Source organism: Ambystoma mexicanum, chromosome 7q (genome assembly GCF_040938575.1).
Source record: "Ambystoma mexicanum isolate Mex_15411 chromosome 7q, UKY_AmexF1_1, whole genome shotgun sequence".
In the NCBI taxonomy this organism is placed as follows: domain Eukaryota; kingdom Metazoa; phylum Chordata; class Amphibia; order Caudata; family Ambystomatidae; genus Ambystoma; species Ambystoma mexicanum.
Genome location: NC_090941.1, coordinates 556,952,078 through 556,977,958, shown reverse-complemented (window position 1 = coordinate 556,977,958; position 25,881 = coordinate 556,952,078). Strand labels below are relative to the sequence as shown.

Genomic DNA, 25,881 nt, shown 5'->3' with positions numbered 1-25,881 from the left:
GACATGCAAGTACTTATCCCTCTCGCTGGCTCCCATGCACAGGATGCAGCAACACTCTCCAAAATGCACGCAACCACCCAGGGTTGGATGGCAGCTAACGGATTGTGTCTCAATGGGGACAAAACTAAGATCCTCCTGGTCGGTACAAACAATATTCTGAGCAAGTTGGATGCTCAATACAAGACCTTTAACATTGATAACACTATCATCACAGTATTATCAGCCATCAAAAATGCTAGGGGTATTCATCGACTCCTCTCTCTCCATGACGCGACAAGTCAGCGCCATCATATCTTCATCATCACTTACCACCAAAATGATTAATGCAGTCAAACCTTACTTGTCCACCAAAAAGTACATGTCAATAGCCAGGGCCACCATCGGGGCCAAACTGGACTATTGCAAACCCCCTACTTATTGGCACATCTGCAAAAGACCTATGCAGGTTACAAGCCATGCAAAACAATGCTAAGCATTCCCAAAAGAGACCATCTCTCTCAGGCAAGAAGGGACGCTCAATGGCTGCCAGTCAAAGAGCGAATTCTATTCAAGACCATTGCCATCACACACAAGTGCCTTTCCCTTTCTGCCCCCAGGTACCTATCAGAAAAAATATTACCTGCCTCCTCCTCTAGACTCACTCGTTCCCAACACACCAACCCTATCTCTGTACCCACTTTCAAAAGAGCCAAGGCGAGTGGTGCTAGTTTCCAATACCTATTGCACAAAAACTGGAATGTGCTGCCCACTACTCTCAAGAGTGAAACCTTGTATGCTTTCTTCCACAAAGCACTCAAGACAAAACCTTTCAACTAGACATGCACATCACCCTTTCCACTCTACTGCTCCCTTTCTCAAAGAAATGTTTGTAACTGTATACAAATTGTCTTAGCTTCTACTATCAAGTTCCACTGTAACCAAGGAACCAGTAAGCCTCACATCTTATTACTTTCATTGTAAATGTTAAATGTAATGTCTCACTGTTATACACACTGCAATTCCTGTGTCCGGACAGTTTAGTAACATGACCTTGTTCACCTGTAACCACTGAGCTATTTGGCCTAGGTCACCATGCATCTATTCTTGTGCTATCTGCTTAATGTGAATGTGTCCTACTCTGCTTTCCTCGTGTAACTAAGTAAATCAACTGTAACAGTGCCACCATGCCCTAGGGCCACCAGAGCGCTTATAAATATAAATCAATGAATAAATAAATGACAGTTGCATTGTCTATGAGGAGCTTAACAGTCAAAACTCTAGTTGTTGCGAAGAACAACTGCAGTGACAGAGGAACTGGCCTGAGTTCCAGAACGTTGATATGGAACAACCTTGCTTATCTTTCCCAAAAACTGCTCATTGAAAGATCCTGCAAATGAGCTGCAAATCCCATCAAGGATGTGTCCATGACCAGGGTGACTGGCAGCCACCACTGTCGCAATTGCCCCCAGCCCTTGAAGGAGGTTGGTCATGTATGCCCACCAAAGCAGGGCTGTAGTCACCAAATCCGCAGTCTTGCTTTGGGTGCTATGAAGATGCAGTACACAATAAGCCCTAGCATCCTCAAGAAAAACCCTGCCAGGTTTTCAACCTAGAGTTGGAAGAGTGCGACCCAGGTCTGGATGCTTGACACTCTCTTGTGAGGGAAGGAAATCTATGACTAGCTCTGTATTCAGGACTGTCCCCATACACCGCTGACAGCTGCAGGTAGTCAGAAAGAACTTCTTTAGGTCGATGGAGAATCTTAATGTGTGGAGTGGGTTTCAAGTCATCCCAACATTTTGAGTGTTGATTTCTCTGAGTTGGCCTGAAGGAGCCAATCTTTGAGGCAAGGAAAATATGCACTCTCTCCTGTGAAGGTAGGCCAATGCCATGACATTTGTGAACTCTCTGGGGGCGGAGGAAGGCTAAGTGTGAACCGATAAGAAGTGCTTCCTACCACAAAACAACGTTACTTCCGATGCTTGGGATGGATGGGGCAAGACAGCTGTACAGCTCCAATTGCTTCCAAGCTTGAAGAATCTACACAACGGTCACCATCTTGAAACTGTCATTTAGAGGAGATTGTTGAGCAGTCTGAAATCTAATATAGGACTGAGGCCGCCACCTTTTCTGGGAACTACATAGTAACGTGCATACCAACCTTTCCAAGCTCTACCACTCCCTTCAACAACAGCAGAGTGATCTTTTGAAGGAGAGGTTCTAGAAGAGGTGTCAAGATCCTGCCCACCAGCCAGCCAACATCGCTTATTGCGGTCACTGATAGACTCTCGTTTATAGCATAGCAACCATGTTAGAACATACACACTCCATTTGCATTCAGTTCGTGCATTCCCGCTACAGTTTTGGTCCAAACTAGTTTCATGTTCCATTCTGGGTTTTGAGCTAATCCAGCAGATTTATGCTGTCCAAGAGGCATACATGTATGTGGTCCAAGTGCTAAAGGGCTTGAGGGGGGATGTTAACTACATTCAATTGCAGAAGGCTGCTGAAAACTGGAAGACCTTGATTACACTCAGCAGGATACTGAAGGCTAGAGTGGGGTTGATTGTGCACAGACACTACTGGCTGCAATCCGCTCCACACTGTATGCATGTGAGCAGGAAGGGCTTTCATATGCTTACTGTCAGCAGTAGCCATTGTTCTATCAACTGCCTTCAGTAAGAATCACTGTTTTGTGCTGCTGTAACCAGCAGACCTGCCATTATGTTAACCTTTCCTTGAGATTCTGTTTTGACTTCAGAATCTTGACTGCTGTAGCTGCTTTGTGCAACGCACGTCCTGTTTGCTGTTAAATGAAACACATTTCTGCCAGTGTTTGTGCTGCCTTTCTGACTTTCTTCAAACACACAGTTTTACTGTGAGCTTTCCTCCCTCCCTCTCAGACTCAGCTTGATTCTGCAAATGCTGCTGCCTCTCTTTCTCCTTGAAGTCGCTGTTTCTTACTTTATTGTCATTTTCAACTGTTCTCCAGTTACATGTATTTACTGAGTTAGCAGCGACCAGACGTAATAAGCTTTCCTGTTTCTTTCTTGCTGTAGACTTAGGGCCTCATCACGAGTTGGGCAGTATACCGGCGCTAATTGCGCCGGGATACCGGCCAATTCTATTTGCGTTACTACAACATGGTCTGGCGTATTTTGCGCCGGATCCCGAGTTGTGTGGGGCGGTAAGTCCCCATTTCCCATTGGGCCCATTGGACCCAATGGGCTTGGGGTGGCGCTATTGCCGCAGGCGCAAATAGCGCTGTGCTAATAGTGGCAAAAACGGGCCAGAAATTTGAGGTTTTTACCTCCAGCAAGGTGCTGGAGGTAAAACTTCATTTTCCGCCAGACTCCCGATAGGGCCAACCCTTAAATGCGGCAGTAATAGCGTTACCGCTGCATTGAAGGGCTACTGCCCAACTCGTAATGAGTCCCTTAGAAGTTAGTCCATAGTTTAAGTGCCTCCTCTTCAGTGCACTGCTTCCCGATCCACAAAATCGTACAGTTTGCAGCGACCTGGTGTCTTGTCTGCGACTAGTGCACTGAGTTCATTGAATACATGTATTCAAGGAATTGGCAGAAACGACTTCCTTGTCTGTGGCTAGTGCTTTGTGTTTCCGGATATTCCTTGAATGCTACTATTCCAAGCTCCTGTGTGGTAGCTTTCCTTCACTGCTTTCCTGTTAGTCCATGATACATGTTATGATTCTTTGCCCATGATTTCCTCTGTACCAGTATCTATGTGTTTTCTCTACTTTTGTGCTTGTATCACTTCTATCTTCAGCTAGCTTCTGTTCGGTACATTTGCTTGCCTTCTCTATCTCACTTCTCTTTTGCTTACAGCCAGCAGCTGCTCCTGCAGTTCCTTCGACTACTTGTCCCAAAGTAGGTCAGCCTGGTATGTTCAGTTTCTGTGATATGCTAAGTGCAACCTCTCGAAAACTCCCCTAATCTACATTGTGTACTCTGACAAATATCTACTGTACTGTGCCCAAAGGCAGACTCCTGACAGGACGTGAAGGCAAGATATGGGGTGTTTGGGAAGGTTTCTTGAGGAAGAGCAGGCAGCACTGTAGGTCTATAATTTGTAGTATGCAACAGTCCGCGTGATGTTTTACCAAGCATTGGGAAAGAGTTGAATCCTATACCACAAAGGAGACTTGCGATGTTGGATGGAGGGAAAAACTAAAGAGATTTTGACGCTGAGGTGTTTGAGGGCAATGTAGCCTAAGCTTTAGGTTTTGAGGCCCCCCTGCTCCATGAGGACCGGAAAGAATATGTCCCCTGCTTCTGTGTTTCGTGATAGGGGGAAAAAAGAATGGATATGTAATGATAATTTTGTTTATGGAACTATTTTAGTAGAATTCTTTTGATCAATCTTTGTTTTATAGAAAACGTGGGAGACCCCAGCAAACCCTCCACTACCCTACCCGCCTACACCCACCAATATTGCCTACCCACAACTTACCATCTACATTGTTCAGCCAATAATCAAGCACATTCAAATTAACATAATTCAATCAATTTATCTACTACCAGCAAAATGGCCCTATGCTGGAAGAAATTGCAAAGAGAGAGCCGACAAGCCAGTGGACCTCACGGTTTGGCGAGAGGCAGTAAGCTTTTCCAGGCTCTCATCAACTTTTGCCCCAAATGAATCTGAACTGAAGGGAATGTCTAAAATGTTTGCCTGAACGTTCAGTGCTAAATTTGCTGCCCGCATCGCAAGAATGCCTTCTTAAGTATGTACCTGTGCCCATGCCACCATACCACACACTCCATTGTATCTAGACCTGTATGTAATAACTGTTTAGCAGCCTCCTTTCTATTGTGCACCATCTGTTGATACGGCACATGCATGCCCAGTGGAGATGCTGATGAGCGACCTCAACTGCATCTGATAGAATGTGGGCATAGAGGGTTAACATACAGGCCGCGTTAAACTGTGCATTAAGCCAAACTGCTTCATGCAAATACCTTCCTTCTCTATGCATCACTTATTTTAATGCCTATCAGGTGCAGTTGATGGGAAGACCGTCAGTCTAGAATTAACTGTGGCAGCAATCTCTCTGGTGTTCGATAAAGCATAACAAAGAGAGGGCCAGAGTGCCCTTGTCTGTCTTTTTTGTTGGCAGGCAGAGACAGGAGAGGGAGAGATTAAACCCGGAAAGGTATCAGAGAGTAGTGAGAAGAGAGAGTCAAGGAGAGATCAGTTGGAGGGAGGAGACAGAAGGGGGAGAGAGAGCAGTAAGACCAGGAGAAGGAATATGGAGGGAAAGAGCGCAAAGGGTGGTGAAGAGAGGGGACAGGCACATGTGGAAAATGTTAAGCGATGGTACTCTAGAGTAGAAGGGTGAAAGGACAACCAAATTACCCCTGTAAGATCCTATAGGAAGTCCCTGAGGGAGTCAACTAGATAAGGCCATGGCCTTTACACCCTCCTTCGGTATAGGGATGGACCAGATAATGGGGATACCCTAGCCCTAGTAAAATAGGCACTACGCATGACCTGTGGGAGTAGGGAGACTGGGCGAGGAATGTGGGAGCTCCATCAAATGTTGAGGGCGAGATATAGGATGCCAACAAGTCTGTGAGCCGCATACTGTACATATTTGAAAAACCTTTTTTTTATAATACAACTGAAAGCTTTATCGTTCGGTCTTGTGACACACTGAGCACATTGTTACATGATGCAGAGGCTAGCCAACTCCAAGTCGCTACCCGTTTGTTAACTTTCCACTTAAGGCGAATAATGGAACCTTTTTTTATGGCTGTAAACTATTCATAATTGTATGGGACTTAACCTAACAGATGGTAAAGCCAGGCCCATAGTGTCTACTGTCCTTTGCGGCAACAACCCTTAAAGAGCCAAAATGAGTCCGACTTGCTGATTTTAGAATCTGGGAAGGTATCAACAAGCCCACTTGCTTCACACAAGTCAAGTGCCAAATACAGCAATGTTTCTTCTTATTGGTCAACTTTAGGCATCTCATTTAGGAGGTCTGACTCCCTGTAAGTTGTGCTGGCTTGAACGCCATAAGGTAAATCCTCTTCTTCCTCTTTCTCCACAATAACTTTGTGAAACCCCTTGAATGATTTGCTTTTTTCATTACTTACATAAGGACTCTTCAATAGAAGCAGGTAGAATTTACACCACTGGAGCCATCCACACCGGCGCTGAACATCACACCTTCTCTGGTGCCAATGATGATGGCACCAAAGAGGAGACAGTATGTGGCACCAGGGCTAAAGTTGTTAGCTTTTCCAAACCCCAACCAGGCTCAGAGCCCTTAGGCACACTCGTGTTGCCCAGAGCTGCCCTTAGTTGGAGTAGCAGGAACAAGAGGATTGACAGCAACTGTGGCTTGCTCGAACATCTTCACTGAGGAGAAAAAGGCCTCCACCTCCTCTGGGTAGAGGAAGAAGTGGGTAATGAAGGTCTATATTTGCATGCCTGACCAAAGGAGGTGCAGAGTCACCCAGGAGGACGAGGAACAGGGAGAGTTGTGCTGCCCCAAGATCAACAGATGAAAGTGAATCTGTTTCTCAGCAACATCTTGGTTAAAGCTCTGGTTACAGGGCAGGAGTGGTTGAACACTGCAAGGTCTGACGGCAGCTACAGTGGAAAAACCCCAACTTGCCTGGTTTCATTTGAAGGCTTTGATGGTGCGCAGAGGCCCAATAATATAGTGGAAAGATGAGGGGGGAGTTTCCATCTCAAATTGTTTCTCTGATAATGCCAATTTGATACCACCTTCGCAGGAGCGGGTGTAGGGATGTACTTCAGCAATGTTTTCTGATATGTTTACTACCAAAACTGGCACCAATTCTTTCATTTTTTCAACAGGCTCTTCTTTGGAAAATTTGAGTGCTGCCCGTCGGTGGGGTTTATTGTGCTTTTTTTGGAGAGGGGGGCTGCTCTGAATTCCTTTTTATTTGCCCACATTTAGCCCCTCTTGCCAATTTCACAGGTGGCTCAAGAACCACTTCAGTCTCAGAGGTGGTTCAACGGCTTTTATTGAAGATTTTGTGAGGACAGGTTAGTGCTAGCGATTGTTTGCCCCTCACTGATAAATTCTATATGAGCTGCAAAGTCAAACGAACGGCGCAGGGCACCCTCCTTATCTCGTAAGCTCCCTCAAGGATTTCCTATCCCTCCCTATGCTATCCTGGGGTTAGAGTTCTAATGGGAGTGGGATCATTCCTTGCAATTACCCTGTTGGATTCAGACCCCTTTGATCATGCTCACCTTTCCCTTTACTATTCTCAGGGTTTCGTCTCTCCATCTCACTCCCCCCGCTCCTTCTGTGCTTACTGACCCTCCCTCAGTCACCCCCCTTCTTTCTCCTCTGATGAGGTCGATAGACAAGTCCAATCTATGTAAGCCTCATCAAAACAGGTTCATCCCTGTTCCTCTAAAACCATCAAGGACCAGATTGATACCCTCGCTCCAGCCCTTGCTGATTTCTGCAACTTCTCCTTTGCCCCGGGATCCTTCCCCTCCCCTCTGAAGCACTCCCTAGTGCATCCTCTTCTCAAGAAACCCACAGCTAATCCTTCTTATCTAGCTAACTACGGCCCAATTTCCATTACTCCTTTTTTGGGTAAACTCCTTGAAAATCTGTCCATCTCTCAGCTACACCTTCATTCCGATCCTGTTGGCTCTCTCCATGACCACCAGTCTGGCTTCAAAGCTGCCAGAAGCACGGAAACTGTTCTCCTGGACATCCATGAAGATCTGCTCTCTAACCTTGACTCTAACATTCCCTCTGTCCTCATCCTACTCGATCTCTCTTCTGCCTTCGACACAGTCAACCATATCAGCCTGCTCAAGCGTCTCTGTGCTAACCTGGGTATCACTGATCAGGCTCTGGCCTTGCTTACCTCTTTCCTCTCGGTTCCACCCTATCAGGTCCAACTTGCGTCCTTGCTATCATCTATCTCCCTCTCTATCTGTGGTGTTCCCCAGGGGGTCTAACCTCTCGCCCTGGCTTTTCAACCACTACCTGGCAACTCTCGCCAACTGCATTGCCATTTTCTGCTCAAATATCCAATGTTACGCTGATGACACAACTCATTTTCAGGCTGCTCTCGGCCACCTCCTCTCCTTCCCTCATCTCTGATTGCTTAACTGCCATTCAAGATTGGTGTTCCGTCAACGATCTTTGTCTAAATGCCAACAAGACTGAGATCCTCCTCATTGGTACACCTTCACCATCCTTTCCTCTTACTCTCTCTTCCCTCCTCCTACCCCTACATGTGAGGCTAAGAACCTCATGGTCATTTTTGACTCCACACTTTCCTTCTCTGCCCACATCTCCGACGTCTATAAAAAGTCAAACTGCCTACAGCACCTCCTCAGAGCTACTCTGCCCTTCCTCTCCTTCCTCCAGAAACTCACTGTCGCCAAAGCTCTGGTTCTCTCTAGGTCGGACTATTGTAACAGCCTCTTTCTAAATCTACCTGCCTCTACTCTCCGCCTTTTACAACAAATCCAGAACAGGACTGCAAGACTTGGCCTTGACCTCAAGCCCTGGGATCGTATCTCTCCAGCTCTGAAATCCCTTCATTGGCTCTTAGTGGATGCAAGGATTAAATTCAAAACCCTCTGCATTGTCCATAAGGCTTTCTGGGGCCTGGGTCCAAAATACCTTGAACTATCCCTCCGTAAATACCGCCCGTCTCAAGCTCTTCGCTCCTCTTCCTCTAACTCCCTCAGGGTCAGTCGTTTTTCTAAGAAACGAGCTGGGGGTAGATCTCTGTCTTCAGGTGGGCCTCCCTCTGGAACAGCCTCCCTGCCCCTATGAAACTTGAGGAGAACCATCTCTGGTTCCGTAAGCACCTCAAGTCCTTCCTCTTCGCTTCTGCCTTTGCCCCCCTTCTCCCCTGCTGATCTGTTTCTCTCTGCACTGTGCACCTGGCCACCCTCGGCCCTCCGGGCCCAGGTACCTGCTCACCCTGTCACCCTCCTGCACTGCCTCCGGGCCACCCCTTGCACTGGGGTCTGTATCTGTACCCATATAGCCCCCCACCCTCTTTCTTTTCTTCTGCACTTATCAGACATACCCTGACATACCCTGTCTGCTAAACCCAGCACTTGCCACTTGCTGGCTGCACTAACACTGTTCATTGCCCGTACTATTTATTTATTATTATTTATTTGTTTCGCCTCTGCTGTGCACTTTTCACTTCTCCCCCCTTCCATGCACTTTCCCCCCTTTCCCATGCACTTGCGCGTTCTCAATGTCACTGGGCCTAGTAAGATCACCATTTTGTTCTCCCCTGTTCCCCTCCCTTGTCTTGTCGCGCTCTGAAACACATGTGTATGAGCACGATATAAATAAAATATCATATCATAACATTCTGTCCCTTTGGTGTTCCACTCCTCCAAGGTCTTGCCTTCACCCTTTGATGTTACTTCTCCTTCTACTACTAATATTGCCCCCTCCTACAAACACACAGCTTATTTTCAGAAGTTACAAAGTGGTACAATTTGTTTAAGATTTTGAGTGCAGTCCCCACCATAAAGTTTGTTACAACAGTGTAAATCTGCTTTTAGCACCACCATTCAAGTGGCCCCTGCCCAGGCTGAAGCAGATAAACAATTATGATCCATGTATAAGCCTGGGGAAGGGATAATAGAAAATAAGACCTTAGCTAAAACTAGTAATTCTGAAAAATCCATTAGAAGGGATAAAATAGCCCAAAAGGAGTCTAAGAAAAGAGAAGAACTAAAAATATATTTTTTCCCAAAAGGAAACCTAATATCCAAAGAGGAGGGTGGAAAAGGGAAATTTCCAACAACCCTAAATCCTGTCCGTTTCTCCTGCGGAGAAAAAGGCCACATAGCCCACTGTAGAAATCAAGACCCGGACCAGGTTTGGGTTGCTGAAATTATACTTTATTCTTGTGACTTTAAACCAAAGAAAGTATAGTCCATGAACTCCTTGAGAGTTACGTCACTCTTAGGCAGCCTTCCAGGGACGTGACTTAACCCTCCTAAGCCTCCTTGGTGTCCGGATAGGCCCACCAGTTGTTCCTTCTCTCCTCGTCCTCTCCGTATGACTAGGAAAATCAACAACAAACGGTGGATTAGTTCCCGGGCTTTTATGTGATGTGAGTGACTTACTTCCCCCCCAATGGAAACCTCTCCTGTCAATCTGGCGTCCCATTGGCTGGTATTGCCATGTCCCGCCTCCCTTAAAGGCTGCCGTTGCCTTCCAAAGCGCCTGATTCCACTGCCTGCCAGGAGAGACCTGTTCCCAGGCAACTCCGTCCCGTGAGCCCCCCGCCCCTTTGGAAGACTCCCCCTCCTGCCATGTGGGCTCGTGCATCTGGCTGCTCCAGAGCGGATCGCCTCGTCGAGCAAGCCGTCTCTCCTTCCGCTCCCTTCCCGGCGGTGAGAGACGCTCGGCGGGCCGTGCGGGTCGGCTTTCCGCGACTACCCGTGTTTCCTGCGGGTTCGCCGCCACCAGCCCGGACCCCGGGCTGTAAGCCTTGGCGTCACCCCTGGCGGGTTCAGTTAAGGCTGGGCGGGAGGGGGCCGCGCTTTCCGTCTCGCGGCCCGCTGCCGCGATCCTGTGGAGTCCCGGGGAGAACAGGTGGGATGGGGCTGCGCTCTCCGCATCGTGGCCCGCTGCCGTGACCCCGCGGAGTCCCGCTACCCCTCCCGCCACCCCTTCCACTCCGGGTCCCACCTCACATCTCCCCATCACAAACCCTGGCCAATTGGGCAAGGGAGCATTCCTGGACAGATAGTCAGCCACCAGCTGGAAACCCGCAGGTTTGTGTAAGGTAAGGAAATCGAACGGTTGCAGAGACAGGAACCATCTAAGCACCCGCTGGTTGGTATCCTTATGTCTTGCGAGCCACTGTAAGGGGGCATGGTCGGTATATAACGTAAAGCAGCGACCCAAGAGATAATATCTCAGGGTCTCCACCGCCCACTTGATGGCCAAACACTCCTTCTCAATAGTGGAATAGGCCTCCTCGTGTGGTACGAGCTTCCTGCTCACGAAACAGACGGGTTGAAGTTCGCCCTCCTGTTCCTGCGAAAGTACTGCACCCAGTCCCTGATTCGACGCGTCCGTCTGAAGAAAAAATTGGCTCTGGAAGTCGGGGCACCGAAGTACTAGGTTCGAAGTGATCCTCTGCTTCAGGACATCGATAGCTTCCAAAGCAGCGGTGTTCTTGGTCAAATCGGGAGACCCTTTGTTCCTCAAAGCGTCAGTTAGTGGAGCTGCCACCGAGGAGAAATCTGGGATAAATCTTCGGTAGTAGCCTATGAAACCCAAAAAGGCACGGATCTGTTTCTTCGTGGATGGAGTAGGAATCTCGTGAATGGCCCTGATTTTCGAGAATTGGGGTCGTAACGTGCCTCCGCCTACCAAGTGTCCCAGATATTTCGTCTCGTGTGCCCCTATCACTGTTTTCTTTGGATTAATGTGTAGGCCTGCCTTAAATAACTCAGACACCACCTGTTCCAAGTGGTGTACATGATCCATCCGGGTTGTGCTATACACGACGATGTCGTCTAAGTAAGCCGCAGCATAATTCTCATGGGGACGTAGTATGACATCCATCAGTCTCTGGAAGGTGGCTGGTGCACCGTGTAGCCCGAATGGCAAAACCTTGAATTGATATAGACCTTGGGGAGTTGTAAAGGCAGTCTTTTCCCGGTCCGTGGATTTCAAGGGGATCTGCCAGTAGCCTTTGGTTAGGTCAAGCGTACTTAGGAAGTTGGCGGATCCGAGCCTTTCCAACAGCTCATCCATTCGTGGCATAGGATATGCTTCGTAACTGGAAATCGTATTTAATTGTCGGTAATCCATACAAAACCTAATTGTACCGTCGGGCTTTGGTACCAACACTATCGGGGATGACCATGGGCTGACTGATGGTTCGATTATATCCATGCGGAGCATATCTTCTACTTCGTTTCGGATAACCAGCCTTCGTGCTTCTGGAATACGAAAGGGCCTTAGCCTAACAATCTGCCCGGGATCGGTTTTGATCTCATGTTCGATTAAATCTGTCCTCCCTGGTAAGGCTGAGAACGCGTCTTCAAAGGGTGACAGTCTGGTCAAAAGTTCTGACTTCATGGAAGGAGTCAAGATGGTTCCCCATTGCACGTCTTCTAGCTTGCCCTGTTCACGATTCACATTCTGTTCTGAGATATCCTCACCGGTATCCATTGTGGCTACTAATACAGGCGCGGTCCATGCCTTTAGCAGGTTCACATGGTATACCTTGTCTGGTGTGGCTCGATCGGGTTGGTGGATCCGATACGTCACAGGGCTGAGTACCTCCTTAACTTCATAAGGCCCTCTCCATCTGGCCAATAGTTTATTAGTACTGGTGGGTAGTAGGATTAGTACTTGGTCTCCTATTCGGAAGGTTCTCATCCGACTTCCTTTGTTATAGTTTTTCTCCTGGTTTGTCCCAGATTTGTCTCGGCCATCGAGCGGAGTGCTGTCAGATGTTCCTTCAACTCTTCGGTGTACTCTGTTAAAGAGATCTCATCCGAAGTCTCCCATTCTTCTTTTACAAGATCCAAGATGGTTCGGGGTTGTCTTCCGAAAAGGAGCTCAAATGGAGAAAAGCCGGTAGACGACTGTGGGGTGTCGCGTAATACCATCAAGACCAAGGACAATATGCGGTCCCAGTTCTTCCCATCTGGCCCGGTCACTCTCCGTATCATTTTCTTGATCGTCTTGTTGTACCTTTCGACAAGGCCATCAGTCTGGGGATGGTATACCGAGGTGCGTAACTGATGTATCTGCAGTCTTTCGCATACCTGCCGAAGTAAGGTGGACATAAAATTGGTCCCTTGGTCGGTGATGACTTCCGAGGGTAACCCCACTCTTGCGAAGAAGGGAATGAGCTGATCGCATAGTTGTCGGGCTGATGTTCCCTTCAAGGGAAATGCCTCCGGATACCGCATAGCATAGTCAACAATGACTAGTAGATACTTGTATCCACGGGACGCGGGTTCTATTGGTCCAACGATGTCCATGCCTATCCGCTGAAAAGGAACGTTAATAAGGGGAATCTTCTGCAAAGGGGCTTTTGCTGGTAAGACGCCACTTGTTAGCTGGCAAGTGGGGCATGCTTTACAGAACTGGGCTACTTCACCGTATATGCCTGGCCAGTAGAACCGTCTCAGGATGTTCTGCTGCGTTTTCAGGGAGGCCATATGTCCGCCACAGGGGTGGTTGTGTGCCAGTTGCATTATGACCATTCTATGGGGTTTTGGTAATACCAATTGTTCCTTTACAGTCCCATCGTCTGCCTTATATTTTCGGTACAATAGCAATAGTCCGTGACGGAACAGAAAGCCAGGTCCTTTTGTTACGTCTGGATCTTTCTCATTGGCCGCTCTCTCACGGGCTACCGGAAGGGTGGGATCTGTTAGGGTTTCCCCCCTCAGGGAGTCCTCATGATCCTCGGGTTTCCAGTTAATGGGTCGGGTCATGTAACTGGCTTGGCACCACTCTAGTCTATTCCGTCTTTTATGTCCGGGAGGGTTTCTAGAGTCACCTACGTTCGTGGTTCTGTTACTCCTCGCTCTCTCTTCATCTAGTGCTTTACCAAAGTGAGGCAGGTCTGTTCCCAGGACCACTGGGGTGGGTAGGGCAGGAAGGACGGCAGCCTTTAACTGAGTGGTTTCATGATTCACCTCTATCTGTATCTCCCTCATCGGGTATGTTTTAATGTCCCCATGTATACACTTTATCGGTATAGAAATGTTAGGTAAATTAGGGGTATTACTCACGGTAGGAGATATGGCTGTTTGTCTACTCCCGCTATCCAGCAGCGCCCGAGTCGGTCGTCCATCCACCCTTATATCCACGATGTATGGACCCGGGCTACGTACTTCCGGATGTGGCTTCATGTAGCCAATTTCCATAGGCTCTGTGGTCTTCCTTCTGGGGCAGAATCGGGCAATGTGGCCCCATTCACTGCACTCAAAGCACTGGGGCTGTCGAAATCCCGGGATTATGGGTGACTGTTTCTCCTCGTATCCAGTCTTCCTTTCTTCTGGTTTCCTGAAAAACTCCTCCGGTTGCCTCCATCTGGTGTGTGCCACTTTTGGGCCTTTTTGTACCTGATGTTCAATGCTTGGCGAGATCATCCTTCCTGGTACACTTGTTGAGGGGAAGCGACTATACCCGGCCTTTTGGTAAGCCGACGCAATGTCCACGGCTTCCGCCAATGTAGGCCTGTGGTGTTGCCTAACCCATCTTTGCATTGGGCCAGGCAAGGCTTCTATGAACTGTTCCAGTATTATCTTATCCAGGAGGGGTTGGTTGGCTGGTGTGGGGGACGGCATCCACTTCTCCGTCAGATCTTTAATGCGCTAATATAACTGCCTGGGACTCTCTCCGCTTCTTAACTTGGTGTCCCTTAGCTGAATGCGATAGGCCTCCTCATCCAGGCCTAGACAGTCCAATACGGCTGCTTTGATTTCCCCATATGGAGTGTTACCATTGGGGTTCACAGCCTGATATGCACCCTGCATTACCCCAGATAACAGGGGAGCAACATACTGTCCCCAGCGCTCAGGCGGCCATTGCGCATTTCTCGCAATCCTCTCAAAACTTGTGAAGAAAAAGGCTGGATCCTCCCCCTCCTTATACTTCTGGAGCAGGGTGGACGGCACCATGGGTTGGTGCCTCGTGCTGGCCACTTCATCTGTGAGCCTGATAATATTCTCATGTTGTTTGTCCTGGGCCGTGGTCTGTAGGGTGCCCTGTAATTGGATGGCTTGCTGGAACGCCTGGCGGTCAGCCACTGCCTGTTGCGTTTGCAGCTGTATTAATTGCTGCAACTGCTGTTGGCCATCCGTCAGGGTTTTAATTAGGGTCTCCATCGCATTGTCGCAAATCCCACCTTCGTTGCCAATGTAGAAATCAAGACCTGGACCAGGTTTGGGTTGCTGAAATTATACTTTATTCTTGTGACTTTAAACCAAAGAAAGTATAGTCCATGAACTCCTTGATAGTTACGTCACTCTTAGGTGGGTTAAGTCACGTCCCTGGAAGGCTGCCTAAGCCTCCTTGGTGTCCGGATAGGCCCACCAGTTGTTCCTTCTCTCCTCGTCCTCTCCGTATGACTAGGAAAATCAACAACAAACGGTGGATTAGTTCCCGGGCTTTTATGTGATGTGAGTGACTTACTTCCCCCCCAATGGAAATCTCTCCAATCAATCTGGCTTCCCATTGGCTGGTATTGCCATGTCCCGCCTCCTTTAAAGGCTGCCGTTGCCTTCCAAAGCGCCTGATTCCACTGCCTGCCAGGAGAGACCTGTTCCCAGGCAACTCCGTCCCGTGAGCCCCCCCCCTTTGGAAGACTCCCCCTCCTGCCATGTGGGCTTGTGCATCCGGCTGCTCCAGAGCGGACCGCCTCGTCTAGCAAGCCGTCTCTCCCTCCGCTCCCTTCCCGGCGGTGAGAGACGCTCGGCGGGCCATGCGGGTCGGCTTTCCGCGACTACCCGTGTTTCCTGCGGGTTCGCCGCCACAAGCCCGGATCCCGGGCTGTATGCCTTGGCGTCACCCCTGGCGGGTTCAGGTAAGGCTGGGCGGGAGGGGGCCGCGCTTTCCGTCTCGCGGCCCGCTGCCGCGATCCTGTGGAGTCCCGGTGGGATGGGGCTGCGCTCTCCGCATCGTGGCCCGCTGCTGTGACCCCGCGGAGTCCCGCTACCCCTCCCGCCACCCCTTCCACTCCGGGTCCCACCTCACACCCACGTTTTCCCTAAAAATAAAATTGAAGGATTTCGTCACTTCTCCCCAGGGGGGAGCCTTTCCTTGTGAGGCTAAGGAGGTGAGCCCGCTACGCGATACACTCCCTAGGAGTAGAGGAAAGTGGGACGTCACCGGCAGAGACTCCCCTTGTGGGGACATGGACTCCCATTCTGATGAGGAACTCCCTGCCCAAATATCTCAACAACCAAAGTTAGTAAAACCTGCTGGAAGAAAACCGGCCGAAGCAATATACATTTGCTACTGTGATACTTCACCTGAGAAAAAGTACCTGTCTGGTGCTTGACGAAGAAAACCAAAGGAACAATAATGAACACCAGTCCAACACCAAAGAGGGACTGTAACGTTACGCTGGGGAAGCACCAGCGCAGCGTCATACGTATTGGAGGTGGCGATGCCAGTGAGAGAGAAACCCGGGAAGTTCAAAGCTGCTGTGGCAGCGAAGATAGAGGAGAGACAGAGAAGGGGCGTTTTCCTACGCAGTAGGTAACCTGGACACTGAGGTGACCGGGTCGCACCAGAAAACAGCAAAGCTCTGAAGAACCGAGCAAACATGTGCAGATCTCTGGGAAGAGACATCCAGACTTGACGACAGAGGAGAGAGTACTGGGAAATGTTTCCCAGACAGCAAATCCACGCACGGTGCAACAGCATGCAGGGCATCAGAGAAAGAGACAGCTGAAGGTGCCGTCCTGACCCAAGGAGAAAACTCCAAGAGGCAAACTACCGACCTGGTGACGCAGTCCCAACACCACAAAGGTAACAGTAAGAGTGGGAGGTCCGGGGAGGGTAGAGAGTATAACATATAATATTCTCATAGGTGGTCGGTCAAAAGACCGAAAAAAAAATCTCGAAATACAATAATCTCGAATCCAAAATCCCGAAAATAAAAAAGTCGAATTTTTTATTTATTTAATTATATGCTTTTTTGGGGTCAGGTAAGTAAAAAAAATGGGTTAAAATAAAAAAAAAATAGAAAAAAGGGGGGTTGGGGGGGAACCCCCCCATTTCGAACAAAAAACGTCATTAAAAAAAAATTCGACTTTTTTTTTTTCGAGATTTTGGATTCGAGATTATTGTATTCGGGATTTTTGTTTTCGGTTTTATTACTATAAACCATTCTCATACTCATACTCATACTCGCCTTAGTAAGACACGAAGTAACCTGAAGAGTGAGAGTCATTACTGGGTCTGTCATACTTGTCATAGAGAAAGGCCAAGTAACCAGAAGAGTGAGAATCATCACTGGGTCAATCATACTCGTCCCAGTGAGATGCAAAATAACCAAATGAGAGAGAATTACTTAATGCACTACACGTAGGCTTCGAGATTTAGGAAACCATTCTCACAGCATGAGATTCTCTGCCATCTGCAGATGCTAAATGCAGCATTCTGAGCTTTCTCTGAAAGGCACACATTCCAAAGTTCACAACATTTTACACGGACACAGGCCAGAGCGAAAAGCTTCCCAGAGTTTAATTTGCCAAGTGATCAGACCACGTAAGATTTGCTGAATTATTACAGCCATGTTTCAGATGAAATATAACAACTTGTGTTGATCGTGGTCAATTCGGCGCGAAGACAATTCTGCCACGGCCAAATCGGGCCAAATTTAAACCCCCCCACCGCCCCAAAACACTCCCCTCACCCCCTACTTACCTTTTTCATGTCCACTTTGTTTGACCCTTCCGCGTGGGATCTTACGTGGGTTGGATCCGATGCCGTAGGGTCCGCTTTTCATTTTTTTCCCCGTCCTCCACCTCCAAAACGCTGGAAGCGAGGGACACCCCTGCTACCCCCAAAGGCCATTGCTACCAAACATGGTGAGCGGGGGACACCCCTGCAACCCTTGCTCCCTATGTTTGGTAGTGATTAATCAAACTGATAGTTTACAAACGATCGAATGGTACTGGCCGAATTCGGCCAGATTTACCATACGATCGTTTGTAAACGATCAATTTGGGTACTACCGTATGAGCCACTTACTGTGATGATATTTTTAAGATATGGAAAAATGTGGACATTCATCTCAACATCAATACATATAACTTGGAGTTCACCACAGAACAGAGAAAATCATCAATCGCATTCCTTTACTTAGAAGTGTTTGCACAGAATAACATTCTACAGAGCAGAATAATCAGAAGGCCCCCTGGCACCAATGCCATACTCGGGGCAGAGAGTGTCTACTGCAGGAATCTGACGAAATATATGCCATATTGAGATTTCCTAAGATATAGGTGAAACTGCTCTTTAGACTCGGACTATCAAACAAAAACCAACAATATGGCCACGAGATTCTGTAACAGAGGTTTCATGGCCAGCACATTAGAACGGGCTACTCTTAAAACAGACAACATCTAGAGCTACTCTCCATTTCAGGCTAAACGTAAAGCCCCCACAAATTAATTAATTATTAATTCTGCCACCAGATGATACCACCAATGTCAGGTTCATAACGGCAGGCTCCCACCAGAGCAGCTAAGTTCTGTCGATCCTAAAAAAGATGTATATGGACAGCCTACCACTAATTGAAAAGCACACCAGTGGTAAGATAGGTAAGGAACAGAAATCATAAAAGCAAACTCTGTCCTAGATAGGTAAAGATAGCGGCAACTGCACTCATGACATGGCTACCGGCCTGTCCAAGAGGTTTCCATTTGTTTAGGAAAAACAGTATCTGCAAGTAAAGTATAAGCTAAATAAAATGTACAGCTTTCAACTCAACCATCAATGGAGCAGCACCAAACGGAAACTGACAAATTAAAATGCACTAAATGTAACACACCTCAGCCATATGCCTTACATTAGATTCCCAGAAGCATCCATTTCACAGCATTCCACCAAAGTGATCAGCTCCAAATGAAGTTCTTTGGGATATAATGCATTTGGCCTGCACCCTTGGATGGAAACAGACTGCTTCAATTTAGACAATCTGAGACCTGCTGGATTATGGCCCTCCAATATATTGACAATGGACTCGAAACAGACTAAGAAATAAACACCTTTCTGTACTAAACTGCTTTAGAACCTCATGCCAGAGGTTTCCTTTTGACTGATCACCAGTCTCTCCAGCATTCCGTGTGCCCTCCTTTCTGGACCCTGTCCTTCTGATCACATACATCTTATCTTGTTTGCTCTTCTAGCCAACTCTGTCCCTCTGCTCTCCCCGCCCCCCTCTTTTTTCCAGTATCATGTCAATTTCCCCTAAGGGGCCACTTGTTGAGACTTCATGGATGCCGGCCACACGAGTAACATCAGCCTTTGAACATCTCACAGACTTGTTATCACACCACTGAGATGCAATCAGAAATGATTTGAAGACAGTTTAAAAAAAGAAAATGATATAGGCTTCCCTGCATGAGCTCAGTTGCCATTGCTGCCGAGTGATATTTTCGCAGGCACCCACCTTCCTTTACCTGGTGACCAAGTCCCCATGTTGACTTACCATTAAGTCTGTTTTCACATTTGTATAATACTTTCAAATTCATCATGCCTTGGTGAGTGTGTTCTCAATTTCTATTTTTCACTGGTTGCAGTGCATTGTGGGATTTGTTGTAGGTGTTTAAATCGTGCACACCCATCACACCGGTTATTACCTTCAGAACGCGCAGTGATCACAAAACATGGTGGTGTGGAATAAAGACCCACTCGTGGAAATAGGTGAGGCTCCTCCCTTCTTTCCAAAATTGTGAAATGCTGTTACTCAATATATTTTGCCTTGTGCTGCCTCTGGCCAGCCACAAAGGATCACTATGAATGGCCCATCTTATAATTATTCTGTATCAATTTGGCTGTGTAATGTGTATAGACTCAATATAATATTAGATAACATATTCCGCAACTTTAAGTAATATGGGTGTATGAGGAAAGGGGTTTTGATACAGTTTTCTTTGTGAGTTTAGCGGTTGACAGGCAAGACATCTATACCACATTGCAGCTTGAGCAGTGTCTGATAGAATATTTGGAATCTGGTCACAATATATGAGTTAATTAGTATTAACATATGATTCTTGAGCTATCAACTGAGGAGTATTAGGCAGCAGAACGTTAGTGCACCTACCTGTACGGGCCTGCCGTCATCTTGCCCAATCATGCTTCTCCACTCTAGCAGGGAGCGCTGCAGATGTTCAAGTCCGGTCTCCCAAAGTCTGACATGGCCTCCCATGTCAACTGTCACTACGCCCCAACCTCCCAATGGAGCAAGAAGGATGTCTGTGTCTGAAATCTTCGACAGCCAGGCTTTGTACGGCGAAACTGATGCTGGTCTGCAAGGATAACAAGCACATTGTATCAAAGTACAGGATTGAGAGGAAGAAAGAGAATGGGTTTAGGGCTTATTGCAGAATTTCTAACCTGAGAGCTAGGCTACAGAAAAAACCATGGAAATAGACAGTGAAAGTGATTATGAAGGCTCTTGCAAAAACCACAACTATTGGTTTGTTATCTAGATCACACAATGTGCAGCATTTAAATTCTGGATAGTTCTCTGAAGCTTGCCAGAGGAGCAAGCACTCACTCTGCAAAAGGATAACAAACACAGAATTAGAATGGGTAGGTAAAAACAATAGGGATGCTTTACATTGAGGGGTAACAAGTGACATCTTAGACAACAAGAGCAGAGTAATGATGTCAGTCAAAGTCCAAGGTTAGTATGTTTCCTACTGTAACCTCTACATGCCACCATGTTCCCATGCAGAACCGGGGTTCCTGCTGTTACTGTACCCATCACAGATTATTCTTTTGATGAAATGAGCTATTAATAAGATGGAGGGAGGACATGAAGAGGGCAGAGAGATCTGGATGGCCACAATACCAAGGAAGCATCTTGTAAACTAGAAGTAAGGGGCTGCTTTGATGGCTGAATTGGCTGAGGAACAGCCCATCTAAACCTGAAAGTAGGCAGCCTTGAGGGCAAGGGTGTAGCACTCCTTCACTCTCAGCATACCTCGTGTTGATCCAACCTCAGCGCATTACCTAGGCACCGCACCACAAGCCAGTGGCAGAGTGGCTGACTCCCCACACAGTCTTCTCCTATTTAAGCATCAGCAATCAACCCTGCAAGGATGGCATATAGAGAAAAACCCAAGGGCATAATGGTATTAGCAGTCACCTGGAATATAGCATCAATTTCGATGCTCCTATATGTCCTTCCTTAGAAAGTTTTATTCATTATTACTGTGCACATTAACCATGATGGGAATCATGCCCTGGCACAATTTTTAAAACTGGTGTAATTATTCTACCTTCATAGGGAATCTTTGGGGATTCTATTGTTGGATAAATATATATGCATGCATTCAGCGCTTGGTATTGTAAACACACACAGACACATACATGATTTGCTACTATGAGGAAATATTGCTCCTATGTACTGTGATGAATCCTTCGGAGTCATCACTAATCCCCAGCCAATGATCTCCTGCCATGTGGCAGTTGCTACCTGATCCTGACCCTGGGGATGGTATTTTGAGGGGGTACCACATTGGAGGAGAAGACTGTCTGGGAGAGGTGGTGACACCATATTCTTGCCTTCCCAGAAATGAAAACCTCATAATTCCTGAATTCTTAATGGCTTGTTATAACTTTATAAATCCCTCTCATTGTAAGATTTAAAAACCCCTTCCTGCAAAACAATCTGAGCACAATACCATTCATAATTCATATACACATAATTCTCACTTAACATCTCTTGTCTCTGATGTTTTTGATTTAAACAAAGATCCAAAGCAATATAACTTTAAAAGGTTTACAACTCCTATCAACTCCAACTCCCATAAAGCATCAAGTACTGAGATGAGGAAGAGGAAAAAGGAGTTAATTTGGATTGAAGGAAACACCAAGTTAAATGTGCGGACTAGTTGTTATAATGAAAATCAGATGGGCAGGACATTTAAACATGGTGAACACCTTCAATGGAGCAAAGGAGAAGAGAAATGCAGAAGCAGAACCGAAGGCAGAAGCAGACACACGAAGACGGACCGTGCTGCGAGACACAGATGCTTTCAAGCAACCGATTGTAAGCATACTTTACTGGTGAGGTGTGAGAGTGGGAGAAGCACAGTGGGTGCCTTAGAAGGACCGTTGGAAGACTGACAGCAGCAGCGAGGTTGCTGGAGACGCGACCCTGTTAAACAACCACAGTTCCACAGGCAAAGTAATGCGGAGCAGGCAGGGGAACCAAATGAGGGTCTGCAAAGCAGGGGAAGCCTTTACAGATTTAAACTGTAGCAGCATGCCATGGTCCGACAACGCCACCAAACACCAATGAGTCTGCCCATAGGCTTTGGGGACCCTAGGGCGTGCCGACGGCATATGAACAATTGAAAACTTATTTTTGAATACCGACCAAGTAAATTAGAAAGACAGAATTTACACAATTCCTCAATAAGAGAAGTCAATATGGGGAAAGTTGGAGTAAATATTATCGCCAGCAGATGAACATTAATAAAGAGGTTAAAAGCCAAATCTCTACAAGTCTCCATATATGAAATATCAATTTGGGGAAAATTGCAACAAGCATTGCCACAAGCAAATGTAACTGCATGGAAATCAAATGGCTATTTCACCCTCAGAACTGCCTGTACAACCTGTGGCTTTTTGGCCATCATACCTGACATATAAAGACACAAATTAAGTTACAAGATAAAGCAATGGTTCGCACAACAACTTATCGGCCAACAAGAGTATGTATTGAGGCACCGCCATGGCCCTGCAGGAGCGCCACCATTAGGGGCTGCTTCATGGGCCATGGGGGGGAACTCTTTCTCTCAGGGGGACTTCCGGGGACGACGTGGAGGCGGGACTTTGCAACGCAGGCTTTTTGCCCTTACCTTCATCCGGTTGGGGGAGACGACCAGGTATAAAAGTCAGTCCGGCACAAGAATCATCCTCTTGCTTTCCCACCGATTGTCCGATGCCCTCGTTGGATCAATTGGCGAACTTTTTTTGTGGTTCCTCGTCGGTTTTCCTGCAGGATCCGTCGTGGTTTCCTGTGGTTCCAGATTGGTGCACGTTTGGATTTCTCCATTGTTTCCTCGCCAGGGTTTGCAGCATCCGTCGCGGGTCTCCAGCCCCTGTTGCTTCGATCCACGTCATGTATCCGGACCAGTTGTTGCAAGCAGACTTGCTGCATTACCAGACTCGCCGCTGCATAAGGGTAAGGTTGCGTGGGGTTGTGGCGTCGGTTAGGGACAGATGGTATTTTGTTTCTCTTGTGGCCTTGTGTGGGGGGTAGGGAGATTTCGGGTTGGTGGGAGCAAGAGGGCAGTCACGGTCCCTAGAGTTAGAACCATCCATATTTTGCAGTAACGTGTTGTTACGCTCACCTGGCCTCGGCAGAGGAGTTGGGACACGGTTGCAGCCCTCCCAGGAGTGAGGTTGCTCAGGTCCACAAGGCCTTTTGGGGCCTTGGGCCAAAATACCTTCAACTCTCTCTTCCGAAATATCTTCCTTCTCGAGCTCTTCGCTCATCCACCTCCAACTACCTCAGGGTCAGGCGTTTCTCCAAGCAACAAGCTGGGGGTAGATCTCTCGCCGCAGCAGGGGCCTCCCTCTGGAACAGCCTTCCTGCCTCCCTGAAACTTGAGGAGAACCATCTCCGGTTCCGGACGTAACTCAAAACCTTCCTCTTTGCCTCTGCTTTCTCTCCCTCTCTCCCCTACTAAAATCACTGAACCTGCACTGAATCTGCTACTGGGCCACTCACCGATCTCGGTCCTTGGCCCAGCCACTCTTCCCTGCACTGCCTACCTGCACTACGGGACTGTCTCTGTATCCTACAGCCCCTTCTCCCGGCACTTACCTTGTACTTGCCACCAGCTGGCCCTATTATTTATCTTGTATTCTACTAACCATGTACTGCACTTTCCTTGCACTTGCCACCAGCTGGCCCTATTATTTATCTTGTATTCTACTAACCATGTACAGCACTTTTCCCCCTCTCCCCTTCCCCTTGCACTTTTCCCAGTCCCCTCTACCCTTGCACTTGCGCAATCTGAATGACACCTGGCCTAGTAGGATCGTTGTCTGTCTCCCCTTGTTCCCCCCCTACCCCGTCGTGCCTTGAAACACTTGTGTATAGGCGCGTTACAAATGCCATATCATATCATATCATATATCAGGACCCCTGTTTTTATAGGTCCCAAAGGGACATAAGTGAGTCAAGTGACCCATTGCCCCCCATCATTAGATGGTGTGGTTTTTGTGTTCTGGGGCCTGCCTATGGCCATGACAGCACTCCTCCTCAAGGCCCCTCTCATGGGTGGTTTCCCCCCTGGCCCTGGTTTAGTGGGGTTATTGCGGTGGAACTGCCTGATTAATCGTGGAGCGTGGACATGCTCACTCCGTTCCCAGGCCCAATATTGGGGTACATACCTTTCCAGTCTATAAGGTAGTATAACTTGGACCGGACCATCTTAGAGTCTAGGATTCTTTTAACTTCGTATTCTGGTTCTCCTTCAACTATTTCGGGATCCGGTGGAGTATCGATCTGCGTACCTGGTCTCAATGGTTTAAGGAGGGAGACACGAAACACTGGGTGGATCCGCATGTGGGCCGGTAATTCTAATTTCATGGCTGCAGGGTTGATCATAGCCTTGATAGTGTAGGGCCCCAGATATCTGGGACTGAACACCCATGGTCCTTTCAGGGGGATGTTTTTGGATGCTAACCAAACCTTTTCTCCGACTTGGTAGTTGGGAGATTCCTTTTGGTGTCGATCCGCAAACTGCTTCTGTTTCTCTTTGGCTCTGGCAAGATGCTCTGCTGCTTTCTTAAATACCTGGGTGATGGTTTTGTGTAAGGTCGTTACATCGGGCATTTCTAATGATTCAAGTGGGTCGAAAACAGATGTCCGTGGATGTCAACCGTACACTATGTAGAATGGGCTTTGTCCCGTACTTGTGTGAATGGAGTTGTTATGAGTATTCTGCTAACCAAAGTATGTCCTTCCAGGTATCCTCGGTTTGTTGCAGCATACACCTTATGTATTGCTCGAGGGTCTAGTTAGTCCGTTCTGTCTGGCCGTCAGTTTGGGGGTGATGGCTTGTAGATAACCAGAGGTCGGTTTTGTCAATTTTACAACACCTTTTCCAGAATGCAGAGACAAACTGAGTTCCTCGGTCTGATATCAATATTGATGGGAACCCGTGTAGCCGGACAATCTGTTCTAAAAACACGGTTGCAAGAGTAGAAGCAGTTGGGAGACCTTTCAGGGGAATAAAGTGGGCCATTTTGGAAAACAGATCTACAACGACTAAGATGGTATTGTATCCGTTACAGGAGGGAAGGTCTGTAATAAAATCCATTGATAGCATATGCCAAGGTGCTGGGGGTACTTCTAAAGTACATGGCAGACCTGTAGGACTTTGTTTTTGGGACTTGTGTTGTGAACAGGTGCCACAGGTTGCGATGAACTGGACAATGGCTATTCCCAGATGCCCTTCTACTAATGAATCGTGATGGTTTGCGATGATTTGATTCTGTAATTTCTTATCCGGGATGTACAATCGTCCTTGGTAGTATGGTAGGTTATACACGATCGTATACCGGTCTCCCTTCCCTAGCCATTCCTGTTGCGCTGGTGGACTCATCAAGTGTTGCAGGTCAGATTTTAAGTTGGCTAGAGTGGTGGTTGTGGCAATCATGCCTTGAATTTGTCCTTCAGGGATGATGGCCACAGGGTCTGGTGTAGTGAATGCCTCTTCTCCTTCACTCATGCGAGACAGGGCGTCCTCTTTTCCATTGCGCACTCTGGGTCTATAGGTGATGACAAAGTCGTATTCCGCAAAGAAGAGAGCCCAGTGGAGTTGGCGTGTTGATTGCGCTTTATCAGTCTTCAGATATTGTAGATTGCGATGAACTGTGACAACAGTGACCTTATGTCTGTAGATAATGGGGTCATTACAAGTGAGGAGGTAACCATGCCGCTATTAGCGGCATGGCTACCCCCTTACCGGGTCCGGGTTCCTTGAATGAGGAATTACAGGGCCATTCCGCCTTGGAGGGCCCGGTAATTCCTCATTCAAGGAAGCCCTCCCCATTCGAGCCCACATAGAGCTCAATGGGAATGGGGAGGGTGCTAACAACGGGCCCGTAAATAACGGGCCCGTTGTTAGCACCCTGGTCTGTTCGCGGGA

At 47.6% G+C, this 25,881-nt stretch overlaps 1 protein-coding gene across 1 annotated transcript in view; it reads right to left on the bottom strand.

Annotated features, from left to right (window-relative positions):
• The window catches only part of VWA8 (von Willebrand factor A domain containing 8), a 3,012,337-nt gene that overhangs the window by 564,432 nt on the left and 2,422,024 nt on the right, over nucleotides 1-25,881 (bottom strand). The window contains exon 37 of the mRNA XM_069639376.1: nucleotides 19,806-20,010. Coding sequence (XP_069495477.1) covers nucleotides 19,806-20,010 — 205 coding nt within the window. The remainder of the gene's footprint in view (nucleotides 1-19,805; nucleotides 20,011-25,881) is intronic.